This window comes from Narcine bancroftii, chromosome 8 (genome assembly GCF_036971445.1).
Source record: "Narcine bancroftii isolate sNarBan1 chromosome 8, sNarBan1.hap1, whole genome shotgun sequence".
NCBI lineage: Eukaryota > Metazoa > Chordata > Chondrichthyes > Torpediniformes > Narcinidae > Narcine > Narcine bancroftii.
Window position 1 is genome coordinate 133,632,766 of NC_091476.1, and position 17,637 is coordinate 133,650,402.

Below are 17,637 nucleotides of genomic sequence, written 5' to 3' on the forward strand. Positions count from 1 at the left end.
CAATGCAACATCCGCACCAGCCCGCGGGAATCCCGTCCCTCCCCACTCTGCGGAGAAGCGCAGCGGGCTGAGCAGCAGCACTGGCCGGAAAGAACAGTTCATATTCCGACCCGGGCTTTCAGCCTCCTGCCAATCTCAGTCTCGCGGCCAGTGTGAACCCGAGGTCCTCCAGGACAGCGGCTCGCCCCGCGGAAGAGGTCCTCCTGGACTGCGGGGGCGGTGCAGACGTTCAGGTGCACCAGGTCCTCCCGGGCTGCGGGCGGCGCTCTGGGAACCGGCGGGCACTCCACTATCGGCCGATGCTTGACGGGACGGGCTGCCGGGCTGGAACGGAAGACGGCGGGGATTCGTGGCGGAGGCCCGGACGGACCGACACCATTCAGGAGAGGATGTCGGAGCAGGGCGGGCGGCAGAGCGCCCTACTGCTGATGCACAAGAAGTGGCTGGGCCTCGCCATTCTGCTGGTGGCCTGCCTCCTCCTCCAGCTGCTGCTCAACGTCTGGTTGCTATGCGCCTGGGTCGTGCTGGTACTGCTCGGGGGCTGGTTGGGGTCGCAGCTGGTGTTAAGCCCCACCAGCCTAGTTCACCTGGACCGGTTCATCAACCTGGAGCCCTGGCCAACCCAGCCAGCCTCCAGCGTGCTGTTGGCCCGTGAGGTTGAAGGCACCATCAGCAATATCATCAGGGACTTTGTCAGCTGCTGGTACAAGACAGTGAGCCAGGAGCCGGAGTTCGTGGACGAGGTGCAGAAAGCAATGCGTTCCATGGCTGTGGAGCTGCAGAGGAGGATGGAAGGAGTGGACAGGAAGACACTGGCACGCAAAGTGCTCCTTTTATGCGGCAGCCACCTGGAGGTTTACATGAGGGCAAAGAAGCAGGCCAAGTGTGAGAAAATCTCCTGCCAGCAAGAGGAAGGCATTCACTCCATGTGGAAAACATATTGCAAGTTTAGCGAGCCTCACGATGCCCTTCAGAGCCCAACAACTGAAGCAAATTATGTACGGGCCATTGTAGATTTGCTCTTGCATGTGCTGGTGCCCTATCCCAATCTAGAATCTAGGACTGGGAGGTATGTTGTAAGAGAACTCATCATGTGCAATGTGCTTCTCCCCCTGATAGGAAAAATGTCAGACCCAGATTGGATAAATTGCATAATAATAGAAATAGTCACAAAGTCGAGCAAAAAGACTTTTGATGTAATGGAGCAGCCTTTAAATCGGCAGATGCCAACTTCCTTCCACTTGCCATCCCAAAAAGAGGCAGTGGATGAAAAATTACCCACTCCGAAAGCAGTTGATCTCAGTAATGATGTTGATAGTTTGCAACCTAAAGTGGAGGAGACAAATGCACCAATAGATGAAAGTGTGATGAAATCAAATGACCAAGTTGATAAATCTTCAGAAAGTACAAGCATTTGCTCCGACCACCAAAGACCAGATAAATTAGATCTTTTCTATTCATGTGAGGAATTTGAACCTGAATCTCCCCATTCTGCTGTGAGAAAATATTCCAATGAATCTTTAGCATTGTCAATGACTGAAGAACTGGCTGCAGACAGGTTATTCCCAATAGAATTAACTAATGCCTCAGATGCAGCAGAAGATGCAAGCAGTGATGAACTAATCATCGGAGAATCAACGCTTTCTTATACCGATGGTACTTTGCCGACATTTGACCTAAATCTAGTTTCCCTGGGGCTTGAACATGCTGCTGATGAGAAGGACGAGACTTTAGCTAAATTGTCGAATACCACGTCTGTACTGGCTCATGAGACAATCCGAATTCTTTCCAGGCAACACTCATTTCAGGAAAAGGACCCTATTTCAGCAAATGATTCGACAGGTAACTCCTTAGAGGTTGCACCTGCAGGACTTCTGCGTACATCATCCCCAGTGAGTGTGCCCACTTACAGCTTTGAACCAATCTGCAGTCCAGATACACCGGTGGTAATTCACAATCTGAGAATCAGTGGAACCATTACAGCAAAAGAACATAGAGGAGGTGGATTTCACCCCTACACTCTATATACCATTAAGGCAAGTCATTTGGATGATGAAATAAATCACTGCTGAATACCATGTTGTTAGGTTTAGAGAGTTTGTAACTTTAAAAATTTTTTTTTAACATTTAGACATACAGCATGGTAACAGGCCCTTGCAGCTCCCACTCAATTGCCAACATTGTTACATATCTTGAGGAAGGGCTCAAGCCGGAAACATTGGTTATGTGCCTTTATCTTGGCTATATAAGGTACAATTTTTGAACAGCTGAGTTTCTCCAGTGTTTTTACTACAACCCGCATATGCTTTGGAGGGTGGGAGGAAACTGGACCACCCAGGAACTTGAGGAGAACTTGCAGACTGGGTTGCTGGTGCAGTAATAGCATTGCGATAGCCGCTACACTCACTTGGCTCTGATAACTTGAATTTACTTTAATACAGTTGCAAAGAACTTGTGGTATTGGACAAGCAATTTCTTTTTATTAATTTAAAGCATTTTGGTGTCACTGGTAAAGCCAACATTTATCAGCCATGCAGATAATGGTGAACAGCTGCAATACACAAACATCCCAAAGGAACTCAGCAGGGTTTGCAGTAAGAAGTAAAGGAGAACCAATGTTTCAGGCCTGGGTCCTTTGTCAAGGCAACTTGGAAGAAAATGGAGAGAATGGGATGAAAAAAAAATGAGATTAATAAAATGTCAGTACAAAAGGGTGGTTGCTGGTCAGTGTTGACTGGATGTGCCAAATCGCCTCTTTCTGTGCTGTATCATTCTGCAACTCTATTATCTGCGAGAAGTGTATCCAGATGCAGCTTCTGACAATCAGAGATAAGGAATTGGACCAAGAGTTGGATGAACTCTGATTCGGGAGGCAGAGGGGGTGATAGGAGTTACAGGGACACCATCACATCTAGGAGGCAGAAGGAGGGTAGATGGGTGACAGGAGCGGGAAATGGAACAGGCAGGCAGTGCGGGGAACTGATCACTGGTGGCTGTTCCCTCAATAACAAGTATAACATTTTGGATACTGTTGGAGGGGACAACCTACTTGGAACAAGCCACAGAGATCAGGTGTCTGGATGGAATCTGGTCTTGTGGGTAAGAAGGGAAGGGAGGAGAAGAAGTGAGCTGTAGTGCAAGGTGATTCCATAGTGAGGGGGACAGATAAGAGGTTATGGGGAAGAGATTGAGAATCCCAAGAAATCTCTGATTGAGTTCACAACATTCTCAGGAGGGAGGGTGAACAGTCAGATGATGTGGTCCATGTAGGGACCAATGATGTGGCTAGGAAGGGGAGGAGGTCCTACAAGGAGAGTTGAGGGAGTTAGGGGCTAGTTGAAGGACAGGACCTTCAGGGTTGTGATCTCAGGAATGCTACCAGCGCCATGTGCTAGTGAGGTTAGAAATGGGAGGATAATGCAGCTTAACACAAGGCTAAAGACGTCGTGTGGGGGGGCCTTCAGATTTCTGAATTATTGGGCTCTCTTCCAGGGAAGGTAGGACCTGGATGGTTTGCATCTGAACCGGATGGGGACTAATATCCTTGCGGGAAGGTTTGGTAGTGCTGTGCCGCTGGGTTTAAACTAGATTTTCATGGGGACGGGAATCAGAGTGCCAGAGCAGATGGAGGAGTGGACGAGATGTGAAAATTGCATGTACCAATAGAAGTCAACAGATTGAATGTGGTGGAAATGTTCTCAGGTACATCTATTTCAATGCAAGGAGTGTTGTAGGAAAAACAGATGACGTTAGAGCGTGGATTGGCACGTGGAATTATGACACTGTGGCCAATAGTGAAACTTGGTTGCAGGAGGGGCTGGTCTGGCAGCTCAGTGTTCCAGGCTGGCATTGCTCATCAGGGAAAAATATCACAGCAGTGCTCAGGCAGGACAAACCAGAGGGCTTGTCTGCTGAGGCTATTTGTTTGCAACTGAGGAATGGGAAAGGTATGACCACACTCATGGGGTTGCTTTACAGACTGCCCAATACTCAACGAGAATTGGAGGAGCAAATCTGTAGAGAGATAGCAGACGGCTGCAGGAGACATAAGGTTGTGATACTAGATATTTTCCACATATTGACTGGACTCCCAGACTATAAAAGAGCTGGATGGTTTGGAATTCATCAAATGTTTACAGGAAAGTTTTCTAAATCAATATATAGATGTACCAACGAGAGAGAGTGCAAACTGGATCTTCTATTAGGAAATGAGACAGGACAGGTGACAGAGTATGAGCAGGGGAATATTTTGGGTCAAGTGATCATTATGCCATTAGTTTCAAGTTAATTATGGAGAAGGTTAGGTCTGGACCTCGGGTTGAGATTCTAAATTGGAAAAAGGGCAATTTTGAGGGAATAAGAGTGGATCTAGAATGTGTGGATCGGGATAAGTTGTTTTTGGGCAAAAATGTGAATTGATTGAACTATGTTGGGGGAAAAAGGCATTGAGGTGATTTAATAAAGATTTAAGTTAATGTGTACAAAATATTAAATGGCATAAGGAAAGACCAAAAAAAATATTGGCATTAAATTGCCAATAAATTTATTTAAAAATTCAAGTTGAAAGGATTTTAGCAAAGTTAGGGCAACAGTGAAAATAAATAAATAGAACAAAATAGATCAAGGAGTTATTTTAAGAGACACACATCTCATTGTCAGAGAAGGAATGAATAAATCAATTTAATGAAAAATATGGAAGTATATTGATGGAAAGATTTCCTCTGTCTTTTTGTCCTTTTGGAACACAGGTTTTAAATGAAATGTTCAAAATAAAGAGTTTTAATTAGGATATTACACAAGATTAGTTGGAAAAAAATGCCTCTTGGTTTTAATTGTGATACTTAAGCCAGAGAAAATAAATTCAGCACAAAAAAATTCCTCTAGTTTTGGAAATTAACCAATTTATTAATACAGAATTATTTTAGTATTTTTTAAAATACATGTCTGTATTTACAAAGAATAAAATTAATTAATTTTAGAAATGCAAAATGTTGCAGAAACTACACATACTAAATATTCAAAAAGGTTTAATTAAAAATAAATTTTTTGAAGTATGTGCATTTTTGTGGGGACATTCCTTGTTTTGCACTGATGGACAAATTTGCTTGTGTTCACAGTATGAAACTGCTGTGGACACTGACAATCCTGGAACTCTCCAGCAGGTGGCATATCATACTGTTAATCGGAGGTACAGCGAATTTCTGAATTTGCAAACCAGGCTAGAGGAAAAGACAGAACTTCGTAAGCTCATCAAAAGTAAGAAACATGACAATGTGTCAAGATGTGTGGAGGGAGGGAGGGAAATTTTATGTACAATATAGAAAGAGGCTTGAACACAATCTGCTGGAAGAACTCAACAGGTTGAGCAGCATCAGTGGGAGATAAAAATGGTCGACACTTTGAGATTTGGGATATATTGAAGAGAACCTGATGGAAAAAGACCATGGGATTAATGAACCAGCTGGAGGTGAAACATGATGGAGTGATACAAGAAAGTCTGCAGACAATATGATTGTAGTAAAAACACTGAAATGCTAGAGGAACCTAGCAGGCCTGGCAGTGTCCATAGGAGGTATACTGTATAACTGACGTTTCAGGCCTGGGCCCTCCCTGAAAGCATACTCAGTTACATGGACCGTGAGACCTCCTGAATTCCTCCAGCATTTCTATGAAACATGATGGATTGAGGGAGTAGATTGGGCAGATAAAGGAGAAAGGCAAGTAAAATCAGGGGGTGAGATGATGGAGGTGGTGATAAGGTACAAAGGCTGCCAGTACTGGAATTTGAGAAGAGAAGTTGAGAATGATGGTACAAAGAGAAACCAGATGGAACCAAATTAGAAAGGGGCTGAGAATGAGTGGGCGGCTAGATGTGGATGAGTAGGATAAAAAGGGGATGAACAGATGAGGTACAGAAGAAGAGAGAGGGGAATCATTATTGAATTAGAAAATACTGTGTTCATACCATTGGGCTGCACACCACACAGGTAGAATATGAGGTGTTCCTTGAGTTTTTGTTGGGCAGTGGAGAAGGCCCAAGACAGAGGGGAAAGGAGTTGAAATGGCATGCAAGTGGGAGCTCAGGATTACCATTACCAGGATGTAGATGCACTACAAAATAGTCCTCAAGTCTGTGTTTGGCCTCCCTGTTGTAGAGGAAGCCACACTGGAAGCATTGAGTGCAGTAGATGAGGTTACAGAAGGTGCATATGAAACTTTTTCTCATGTGGAAGAGCTGTTTAGGTGTTTCAGACCATGGATGGTGGCGAGAAAGGAGGTGTAAAAGCAAGTGTTACACTTCCTGGTCATGGAGAGATGAGTGGGGAGGGATGAGAGAACAAGGAAATCACAGAAAGAGTGATCTCTGGGGAAGGCAAAAAGGGTGGCGAGGGGTAGGTGTGTCTGGTATTGTGGTCTTTTGTAGCTGGCATAAATGATGGAGGATAATATGCTGAATGTGAGACATAGATCACTACAGAACAGAAACCAGCCCTCCGCCTCATTTAGTCTACACCTGGACGATAGCCCCCCATGCACCCACCCATCCATTGCTTTTTGTTGCTTTTCAGATGTGAAAGGACCAAAGAAGCTATTTCCTGATCTGCCATTTGGAAATATGGACAGTGATAAAGTTGAAGCACGAAAAAGCCTTCTTGAAACATTTCTGAAGGTAGGAATGCTAGTGTTTCGTCTCTGTATATAGCTGGTGTTCCTAACTGGCTACCTGTTATAGAGGAAGTCTATATTGAAGCCTTGTATTGGGTGGAAAGGGTTTGTTCTTGGGTACAGCAGGCAAACGAGTCCGGACAGAGTGTGGTGCAACAATACACGTGATTTATTAAAACAGAACATGGAAAAAGGGCTCTGGTGCAGTCCCAGAGAATACACAGTTAATCTGCTACAACACCAACACACAGGTTAAGCTAAACAAGTTCAATAAAAATAGCCACACACACACACACACACACACACACACACACACACACACATGCACCCCAACCTTGGAATCCCAACTGACCAAAGGAAGAAGCTAAGTGACAATGGAGTGCATGAACCCTCACCTAGCTTGCCACGGGCAGGGGGTTCTGACTCCTGATGACATGCCCTAACTGGCTACCTACAGGGAAGAAACACAGTCTCTAACCCCAAGTAAACAGAGGACTGTGGCTACCATGCCAGTATCTACTGGGTTGCTGGTGATACCCTGGTTGGCCTCAGGGTTTCTAGCTCCTTACCTGTGTTCCCTCCAGATGGCATTCACTGTGGCAACAACAACCTGGAAAAAGTGCAGGACCTGACCACATGGCAAAGATAATGAACAATGATGTGCTCAGATTTAAATATCCCGCTCTGCTGAGCAGGGGCTGTGATGTACGGGATCAGCCAATTACAGTGTATACTCTCACAGGTGGGCGGGCACACACCTGATTGGCAGGCTGGAGAGGGACAGTTCTGTGTGGCTTTTGATATCAGAGATATGGTTACCTTGACAACATAACAAGCCTCTCCCCTGTTTTTCCACAGGAATTGCTCATGCAGACTGTGATGCCTTTTACACAACCACTTTTTTCTGGCTATTTGTGGCTTTTTTATTCTATGCTTTCTGTGTAAAAGGCACCAACACGGAATGAGTTGGGGGGTCATTCCATTTCCGGCTTTTTTCCGGCAATAGAGGTAGTGACAGCTCCAGGACGCAGTCTGGGTAAAAGGGCAATCTGACAATCTGGGACCAACTTGACGTTTCAGGCCTGGGCCCTCCCTGAAAGCATACTCAGTTATATATTGTTGCCTCCTATGGACCGTGAGACCTCCTGAATTCCTCCAGCATTTCTATGAAACATGATAAACATGATGGGTTGAGGGAGTAGATTGGGTAGATAAAGGAGAAAGGCAAGTAAATTCAGGGGGTGAGATGGTGGAGGTGGTGATGAGATTCAAAGGCTGCCAGTACTGGAATTTGAGAAGAGAAGCTGAAAATGATGGTACAAAGAGAAACCAGATGGAACCAAAGTAGAGAGGGGCTGAGAATGAGTGGGCGGCTGGATGTGGATGAGTGGGATAAAAAGGGGATGAGCAGATGGGGTACAGAAAAAGAGAGAGGGGAATCATTATTGAATTAGAAAATACTGCGTTCATACTATTGGGCTGCACACCACACAGGTAGAATATGAGGTGTTCCTTGAGTTTTTGTTGGGCAGTGGAGAAGGCCCAAGACAGAGGGGAAAGGAGTTGAAATTGCATGCAAGTGGGAGCTCAGGATGACTATTGTGGACAGGATGTAGATGCACTACAAAATAGTCCTCAAGTCTGTGTTTGGCCTCCCTGTTGTAGAGGAAGCCACAATGGAAGCATTGAGTGCAGTAGATGAGGTTACAGAAGGTGCATATGAAACTTTTTCTCATGTGGAAGAGCTGTTTAGGTGTTTCAGACCATGGATGGTGACGAGAAAGGAGGTGTAAAAGGAGTAAGAAATATGACATTGTGATGACGAGTAATGTGTGTGACCATCAGTGGGAAATTTGAAAATTTTAAAGCAGCAGGCAGGAGTCATCATCTAACAGTTACAATGTCTGCGAAGTGAGGGATAAAGGGATTCTGTGAGCTCCTTACCCTCCGAGCAGAGGAATAAATTAGTCTATACATTATGGGAACAGTAAAAGATGGCCTGATATTGGAAAGGCTGGCACAAAAACCCAGAGACTATGGATTTGCTTGGGTCAAGGTGCAGATGACAAGAAAGTTGAAAAGCCTACGAAAAAAATACCATTAGGTGAGCGACCATAATGACAGGAGTGGTAGAGGGCATTTGGACTTGCCATATTCCTTGTACTATTCCATTTGGGGCACAAGTCAATCTGTAAACCCGGTGCTCTTCTGAGCAACATGGAGGATCCATCTTCCCCTGAGACCGTTCTTGCTGCATTTCCCTCCTCCAGCAGCAGTCCTGATGCCAGAGTCCCTCGCGGTATGGACACAGAGGCCAGCAATAAAAATGGTGAATCTGCACCTCACAATCTATCAGGTAAAAACTTTTTTTCATGTGTTCTTGTAAGTGTGTTTGCCCATAAAGAGTGGTCTCGCTAATGTCGCTTGTGTTCTGTTGTTCTTTAGAATGCCAGCTGCCACAGAAAAAGCAGAGACTAACCAAAGCCCAAGTGGTGACAAAGGAGATGAAGGACATTACTGGCTATAGACTGCGAGGATGTGGAGAGGGATTGTCTTCGATTGGAAGTGCAGAGGACCCAACAGGAACAGCTGAGGAGAGAGGTGCAGGAGGAAGAGATTGCAGCACTGGAGGCCAATAGATGTGAGCGGGCAAATGAAATGAATGGGTTCGGCAACATGTTTAAGGACATTCAGCGTGAGATGCGGAACCAGGCCTAACTTATGCAAGAAGTGATTGCACATGGCATCTCTTGCACGACATCTCTTGCTCCCACTCTTCTGCAACAAACTCCCTCACCACATTGCCAGTATTATTCTCTGCCACCACAGCAGAATGACAGCATCCAGCACACTGATGAGGCATACATGTCATTTCATCTACCTTCTTCCTTCTTCCTTCAATTGCTGGAGTGATGTGATAGTTGTTCACACTACGTTGTTCCTTATACTTTTGCACATGGTTATTGGTGTTTTGTTTATTTGCACAGTTGTAAATAGTTATACGCCATTGAATTAAACCTTTTGTGATTTACACGTTTCCTGTTTACTACAATTCTCTGACATGTGCAATATGAATTTACTAAAAGTTGTTATTTACTTGCTTAAATTGCTTACAGTAGGGATAGCCTACTGACTGTGCTTGTGCACCCTAAAAAGCAACTAGATCAGGCTCCTCAGGGAGATTGGGTAGCTCAGTGTTCCCCTCTGGCAAAAAGTGTTCCTTGTTGATTTCACATATATTATGTAGAACCATAGGCGTATCTAGGGTATGGCAGGAGGGGCAGAGAACAGAGGAGTCACTGTCCTCACCGTACCTGCCCAATATCCTAGTTTCTAGCCCAATAATCTCCATCCAACTGGTCTAGTGCTGTGCTGGCATCTCATCGAGCCGCTTCGGGGCCGCTCCAGCATGGTCAGCACCTCGCTCAATGCAGGATGAATGGGCAAAATGGCCATCTTCCTTACCCATCATCCCCCACACAGCTGGAACCGCTCTGAGCTTTGCTGGCGCCTGGCAGAACAGTTCCAACTGCGAGGGGGATTGTGAGTAAGGAAGATGACCATTTTACCCATTCATCCCGCATTGAGTGGAGCTGTGGTGAGTAGTAGCGACGCCGGGGCGTGGGCACCAGATGGCATATACGAGCTCTCCATGGTAGCTGGTTCTTCGCTGCCTCAGGTGGCGGCATCGGCAAACAAGGTAGGGTGTTACAATAGCTATGTGCTGCACCTCTCTGTCCAGTCCTGAGGCTGTCACCACGTTGAGGCAGCAGGAGAGGACGGGTAACATCGACCAGGTTGCAGGAGTTTCCGAATAGGAGGTGCCTGTCCTTGCACTGCTGTGCAGCTATGGAAACTAAATGCCATCTGCTGGAAGAATTGAGCAGGTCGAGTGGTCTCCAGCAGATTTAGTTTAGTTTCAGATTCCAGCATCAGTGAATGTGCAAATGAATCTGCTCAGTGCACCAAATTTGCACAGCTCAACCCTGATTATAGAATCTCAGTTGGAGTTGAGAGCAGGTAGAGAGGTACATGGAAATTTCATGTTCGCACCTGGTAGAAGATCCCTGCAACAGACAGCAAATCCATCCCTATTCCTTCCAACATTTCCCAAACACTTGTGTTTATGTGTATGTGTAAGGTTTTCAAAAGTTGGGGTAGGTAATCTGGGGAAGGCATGTCCAGGAAGAAGGTGGACAAGTGGATTTGTTGGGGTATTGAGCTACGATATTGAATGACAGAGCAGATGGACAGAGCAGATCCTGCTTCTAGTTTTGCATTTATTTGCAATTCCAACTTCCAGGTATGATCAATAGTTTACTTCTGTAAATATTAAGTTCTGGAACTGAAACTTACGAAAAAGACACATTTTCCAACATGTAAAATATTTAAGCTTTTTTTTTCTTTGTGAAAAATAATTTTCTCATCTTACAATGCAGCAACTGTGTGCCATTCCTGAAAGTGCATACTCTGAAGAAATGCAGGAGTTCCTGGCCCTTAACACTGATGCCAGGATTGCGTTTGTGAAGAAATCCTTTGTGTCTAGGATTGACAAGGTAGTATTGTTATTTGGGAAAGTTTTTATTGGTTAGCCTCTTTTGAAGAGCTGCTATTATTTCATTATTGCTACAAATAACATTTTAAGTAAAACCTGGAAGCCATGGGTCTAAATGTAGTTGCCATCTTTCTAGCTGGTCAGCTTTTCTTTGACTTCCATTTGATGCAGTTTAACCATATAACCAGAAATCAGAAACAAGATCAAGTGTGGCACTGGAGCTCAGCTCCAGTGACCTAGGTTCCATGCAGATCTCTAGTGCTCTGGAGCAATTTTGTATGCTTTTCCTATGATTGTGGTTTTCATTTGATGTCAAAACAGAGATGCTGGAGCTTGTTTTCCATTGAATGCTTCAGTTTCCTCTCACATCCCAAAGATGGGCTGATTTATAATTCTCCCACAGTGCAGGTGGGTGGCTGGAGAAATCAGAGGTGAATAAGATTAGATTATAGGGAAAATAAGCAGGGGAATGAATGGGGTTGCTGTGAATTCCAGCACATATTGATGGACTGACTTACCCCCTGCATCATATGGCAATGACAGGAATGTTGGGAGCGAAATGTTTTTGAGCCAAAGGATTTCCCACTGAGTCAGAGGTAGAGCGCCAGCCAGACTAGAGGGGCAAGCTGTTCTCTCAGATTTAGTCCACAGACAGTAGACTCATGAACTACATCCTCATTTGTATGTGCACACTAACCTTGACTGGTTCTTTTTTAAAAAAAAAATTAATTCTCAGCATTTTAAGGTGTTTTTATGTAAACGTTAATTTAAAAAAAAACAATTTGAACTGCCTTTGAGCATTATTACATAACCAGAAAATGTCCAGAAGTCATCGACAATCTAAAGACCCAGTCAGTCCAGAGGTGCCTCAGGATCTTCCACCCGAGATCTAGGTTGGACTGCACGTTGTGGGTTTGCTGCTGTAGCCAGGCATCCAGCTTGATCAATCCTGCATGGCTATAGAAAATAAATGCAGCTTTGGAAAAACCAAATCTGTTGCAGATACTGATTAGGGCAATTTCAGGATTAGAGAGATTCATGATGGTGATGAATGTTAATGATATTGATTGGACCAGTTTCAAAGAGACTGTGCTTGCATGGGTTGCCTTTTCTACAGATTGTCGTTGGTGCCATTGTGGATACATTGAAGACAGCATTCCCTCGAGCAGAAGCACAAAGTCCAACTGAAGAATTAGGGGAGTGTGAAGTAGAGGGGAAGTCTCAAGGGGATGGAAAGAAAGCTACTAAGTAGGTGTCTGAATAACACGCTAAATACCTTTGAATCTTTGAGCCTTTGTTTCTCGCATGGTTGTTCCTTTTGTTTTCTCTACTGCCTCCTGTAAAAATAAAACCAGAAAATACTCTCCTTTATTGCATGAGTTATAAGTGAATTTTCATTTGTAACTTCTGTTGACCAAACAAATAAATATTTCTCTGTTTTTGATATTTTGCTTTATGTTGTAATCTTAATTTTATGTCCTCCAACATGTTTAAAAGTTAGTAATGCATTGTACTTTTTACTTCCTGGTTAATTGTGAGTTTTCAGTAGTGAGATTGGTTTCCAGTCCAACTGGAACACCAAACCAACTCCCTAGAATTGAAAGTTTTGTCAATAGAAATTGGAAAGTGGAAAGTCCAGGCCACAGAAACTGAAGCTGTGCAACCAAATGAGGCAATGTTGTCTTTATTTCTTTCAGATCTCGACTCAGGTTTGCCTCCAGTAAGATTGCCCCAGCTCTAAATGTTGGAGACATTCAAGCAAAAATCACCTACTGCTACAATGACAATGCTGTAAGTCTCCAGCTTCCTTGTTTTATTCCTGCGATTAAAAACGGAATATTGGAAGTCATTCATTAACCCCATGCAGAGTCCATGTAAGATCTGACTTATGTCTTTTCTGCATTTATTTCATTTCCCAATAACGTTGCACACCAGAATTGTGAATACATTTAAAGTGTGTGCTGATTTTTGTGTTCATTATCTTTTATCTTTTTTTTTGGAATATTTTATTTTAATTTTGTGGTTAAACAAGTTATCAAGTATTAACCATTACAGATACATAGAATAAGGTGAGAAAGAAAACATTGATACAGGTTGTCCTCGTTCCAACTAACCCCCTCCCTCCTTTCCCCCCCCCCCCATAAGTCCATTGATAGAAGGAAGGGAGGTAGAAAATAGAAGAAAAGGAAAGAGAAAGTGAGTAAAGAAAATAGAGAAAGAGGAACAGACAGGATCGTGAATCCAGTCCAGAGAGTCTAACACTTTTTCTTATCTGGATCTCAAAAATGGGGAAGCGCAGGGATGTAAAATCTCAAAAACAGAATAAATATCTTAAATATTCAAATCTGTGTTATGCATATATGGCTGCCATATCTGCAAAAACGTATTATACTTCTTAAATTGTAAATAATTTTCTCCAGAGGAACAATAACTATGCATTTCCACATTCCATCGGGCTGTGTCCAGAAAAGAATCAGACTTTCAGGTAACTGCAGTACATTTCCTGGCCACTGCCAATGCAACTTTAAGAAATTCTAATTGGTACTTAGACAGAAGGATTACAACTCCCAAATAAATTTTGCCACTTCCCTCTTTGATGGAAGAGACGAGCCTTCACAGGTGGAAATTGAACTACACAAAGTGGGAGAGAGCATAGCAGAAGATTTCATATATAAATGGGACACTAAATCGATTTCTGGTGGAAAGGAATCGCCATTAATAAAACATATTTGAATATTTGATATAAATTGAATAATTTAATTGGATAAAAAAGAAAAATAACTCCAAAAATGCTCTTTATTCAAAATAGATAATTCCTTTAACAACGGATTGTAGTGCTTGCGCTAACAGAGTGAATAACGAGACCGGCAGTCAACAGGTTCGTTGCAAAGCTCGCTGATTTATTACTTGGTTCGCTGAGGCTTTTTTAAGATGCAACCTACATGTGCGCGAGCTCTTTCCTTTGGGGAAAGGGGAAGGTGCCGGCTACCATCTTTGGTGCAGGCTGTTCCGACCGTGTACGAGTTACAATCGGAACCGGTTCACCTGTTCACCAACCAAGTTGGTCACCACACAACCCACCCCCCACCTCTGGGAACAGAGGTCAGTGCTTGCCAGTGTCGGGAGGACGGGATGGGTGTCAGGTTACCCAGTCTCTTGCAGAGTTTGCTCAGGGTTGCTGTGTTGACTATTTTTTGCCCCCTCAGGGCAGGTAGGAACTCACCTGGGACTGCCAGATGGGTTCTGTAGACCAGTTCGGTTGAAGAAGCTTGTAGGTCTTTTTTGGGCGATGAGCGTATTCCAGGGCGGACCCAGGGAAGCTCATCCACCCAATTTTGGCCTTTCAGCCTGGCCATCAGAGCTGATTTCAGGTGCCTAAGGAAGTGCTCCACCAGGCCATTTGATTGTGGATGATAGGCTGTAGTGTGATGCAGTTTTGTCCCCAATGAGCTGGCTACAGCGGCCCACAGGCTTGACGTGAACTGGGCTCCTCTGTCCGATGTGATGTAGGTTGGAATGCTGAAATGTGCTACCCAAGTTGTAAATAGGGCCCTGGAGCAGAATTCGGTTGTAGTGTCTGAGAGGGGAACTGCCTTTGGCCATCTGGTGAAACAGTTGGATATATGTTTTAGACGCAGGGAAGAAATGTATACCTTTTCACATTCTACCTGGTCATGTTCTAAAGTGAAACCCTTTTGGGAAAATTTAAGAATTTTATTAAATCAGATCATTGGCAAACAATTGCCACAAAGTCCAGAATTGTTTCTCCTAAGAAATATTGTGGTCGTAAAACCTTAAACGAGGATAAGCACCCATTATCCTTTATCTTAAGGCCAGTCAAGCAGTTCAGTGGAAGGTATGCTACAGGGACTCACGTTGCTAATCCTGTCGTCTGCATTGACCCTCGTGCTTTGAGCTGAAAGCTGTTAGGACCAGTGTTTATTGCTGATCATTAATCACCCTGAGGAAGGCTATGATAGATCAGTTCAGGCCCTCTGTCTCACAGTGTTGTGGTGACCTATATAAACCTACTCCATGATTAATCCTCTCTCTCACAGTCTATAACCCTCCATTATACTTTCATCTATGTATTTAAGAATCTTTTAAATGTCTCTGTTGTGCTAGCCTCCTCCACCATCCCTGGCAGTGCATATACACACCACTCTGTCTGTTTTAAAAAAAAACACTGTACTTCTAACACCTCACCTGAACTTTCCTGCACTCACCTTAAATAGATGTCCTCTGGTATTGGCCAATGCCGCCTGACAGAGATGTAATGCAGAGGGGTAAAGAGTCCAATGTGATATAGTCATACTATTTTAGAGCACAAAGTGTTTACTGAAGTAAAAAAAAACAAATTGCTGTAGGAACTCTAAGCCAGGCAGCATCTCTGGATGGAAGGGAATTATTGACATTTCATCTGGAGACCCTACGTCAGAACTGAGGGTAGAGAAGGAAGATGGCCAGTATAGAGGAAAGTAGGAGGGTGAGACAGGTCAGTGGATGATTGGTGGACTGAGAAGAATGATGGGCAGATGGAGGAGAGATAGAAGTGGCGATGGAGGCAGAGAAATGTGGACGATGGGTGGAAGCAGACGAAGATAAAAGTAGCATTGCTTAACCCCATCTTCCAAGCCTAAAGAGATTTAATTATGTACTGAAAGGCAAAAGTGAACCACAACAAAGCAAAATTATGGCTTAAAAATACAAAAGAAAAAGCAAAGTACTTTATCTGAACTTTCAAAGCTGAAATTTGCAATGGAACATTTCATTTACCATGTTCAATTAAAGAAAAATAAATCATAACATTACAAGAACTCCCTGATTTCCCCTGCTCCTACTTACTCTATCTGTCTTCTTCCCCTCACTGTCTATTATGCATTTCCCACCACTTTCTACCTCTTCCACCAAGCTTCATTCCCATATCCTCCCAGTCTCCTTCCCCCACCCTCTCTATCATTTTCTCTCTCTCTCTACATCTTGTACTTTTTTGCCGACCTCTCCCAGCTTGCATTCTTTTTCCTACACCTTTCTCACTCTTCTTTTGTCCAACTTATCATCCCTGAGTATCTTCTCTCTCCTGTAGATTGAATGGGCATACCTGTGGAGTACAGTCACTGCACCTTTTCAGGTGTGCAGTAGGTGGCTAGGATGTCTGACTGTTTTCTCTCTGAGTGGATGTCCAACAGCATTGGAGGCCAGTGGAAAGAAGTGGCATTAACCTTGCCTACATTGTAGTATCAGGTTTTAAAGAGATAGAGTAATAGCGTGTCAATTTAGGTCTACAATTTCTTCTAGTGTTTACAATAAAGCTCCATTAATCCACCATGTCCTGGGCTGTGACGGACTGGCAGGTTTTCTTAACCAATGGATGATATTCCTATTAATGCCCCAATACACTTCTCATTCCATTTTTTATATGTTGCACAGTTGTGTGTGTATATTTAGTGTATTTTCCAGTGAAGCTGGTATGTATCATAAATTTTCCAGCGAGAATTTGTTAAGTTTGAAGTGGACCTCAGGGATTTTAAAAGGGAGTGAATGAAATGGAGCCCAGGTAAGTTTAAGAGCAAGGGAAATGGCACCAGGGTAGTTTGGAGCAGTGTGGGAAACATGGCCCCAGTGAGTATGGTGAGCATTAAGACAGGCCTTTGTGAATCAGAACCTTGGTGTGTTTCATGGGATGTGTAAAATGGGACCCCTGTGAGTTTAAAAAGAATTCAGTGTCTGATATCCTGGTGTTTTTAAAGGGAATATGAGAAATGGATACCCAGTGAGTTTTAAGGAAGTGTAGGAAACTTCTTCTGTTGAGTCAGATGCTAAGACATTAGGGCTTCTGAATGATCAGATTTTGTGGCAAGTCCAATTTTGTGGTGAAATCATTCCCAATTTAAATTCTTGAAATGCTCAACTTTCCTTAAAGAAGGGAGGTGAAATTTTGATGTGAGGTAATTTAATCTTGAAATCCCTTCAGGAAATATGCACTCTGTGGCTATCAATGGCACTTTTAACTTCAGACATCAATGAGTTAACTCGAGGCATTGTCATCTAATGGCATTTGCAGAAAATAGACTGTAAATTATATCACTGCATTTACAGAAGGTATTTTATAGGTCTGGAACTAACATGGTTGAAAAGTGAAACTTAGTAAACCAGTATATTATCCAAGAGCAGTGAATATAGACTGTTCCTCATGACCATCATATAAACATACAAGTGTTCTACTGAGTTAGCGTTTTGAATTGTTACCAATATCAGAGTAAGTATTATGCTCATTTATTCAAAGAAATGTTGATAACGTTTACACCGGCTGTGATATGTGTTGGCTTATCAATGTTATAGAATCATACAGATCAATGACACAGAACAAGGCTATTCAGCCTAATGTATCATGCCAGCCAAAATGGAACTACAGT

General features: G+C 43.5%; 1 protein-coding gene across 6 annotated transcripts in view; it reads left to right on the forward strand.

Annotated features, from left to right (window-relative positions):
* Window positions 1–261: 261 nt before the first annotated feature.
* The window catches only part of snx19b (sorting nexin 19b), a 125,943-nt gene continuing 108,567 nt past the window's right edge, over window positions 262–17,637 (forward strand). For 5 of the 6 annotated variants that reach the window (XR_011343380.1, XR_011343379.1, XM_069894913.1 and 2 more), the window contains exons 1-7: window positions 262–2,036; window positions 5,118–5,256; window positions 6,570–6,670; window positions 11,106–11,222; window positions 12,339–12,469; window positions 12,919–13,012; window positions 14,031–14,099. Coding sequence is in view for 4 of the 6 variants with exons in the window: in XM_069894913.1 (XP_069751014.1) it covers window positions 300–2,036; window positions 5,118–5,256; window positions 6,570–6,670; window positions 11,106–11,222; window positions 12,339–12,469; window positions 12,919–13,012; window positions 14,031–14,099 (2,388 nt within the window). In the remaining 2 variants the exon portion in view is untranslated. The remainder of the gene's footprint in view (window positions 2,037–5,117; window positions 5,257–6,569; window positions 6,671–11,105; window positions 11,223–12,338; window positions 12,470–12,918; window positions 13,013–14,030; window positions 14,100–17,637) is intronic. The other variant, XM_069894914.1, reaches the window with a different exon arrangement.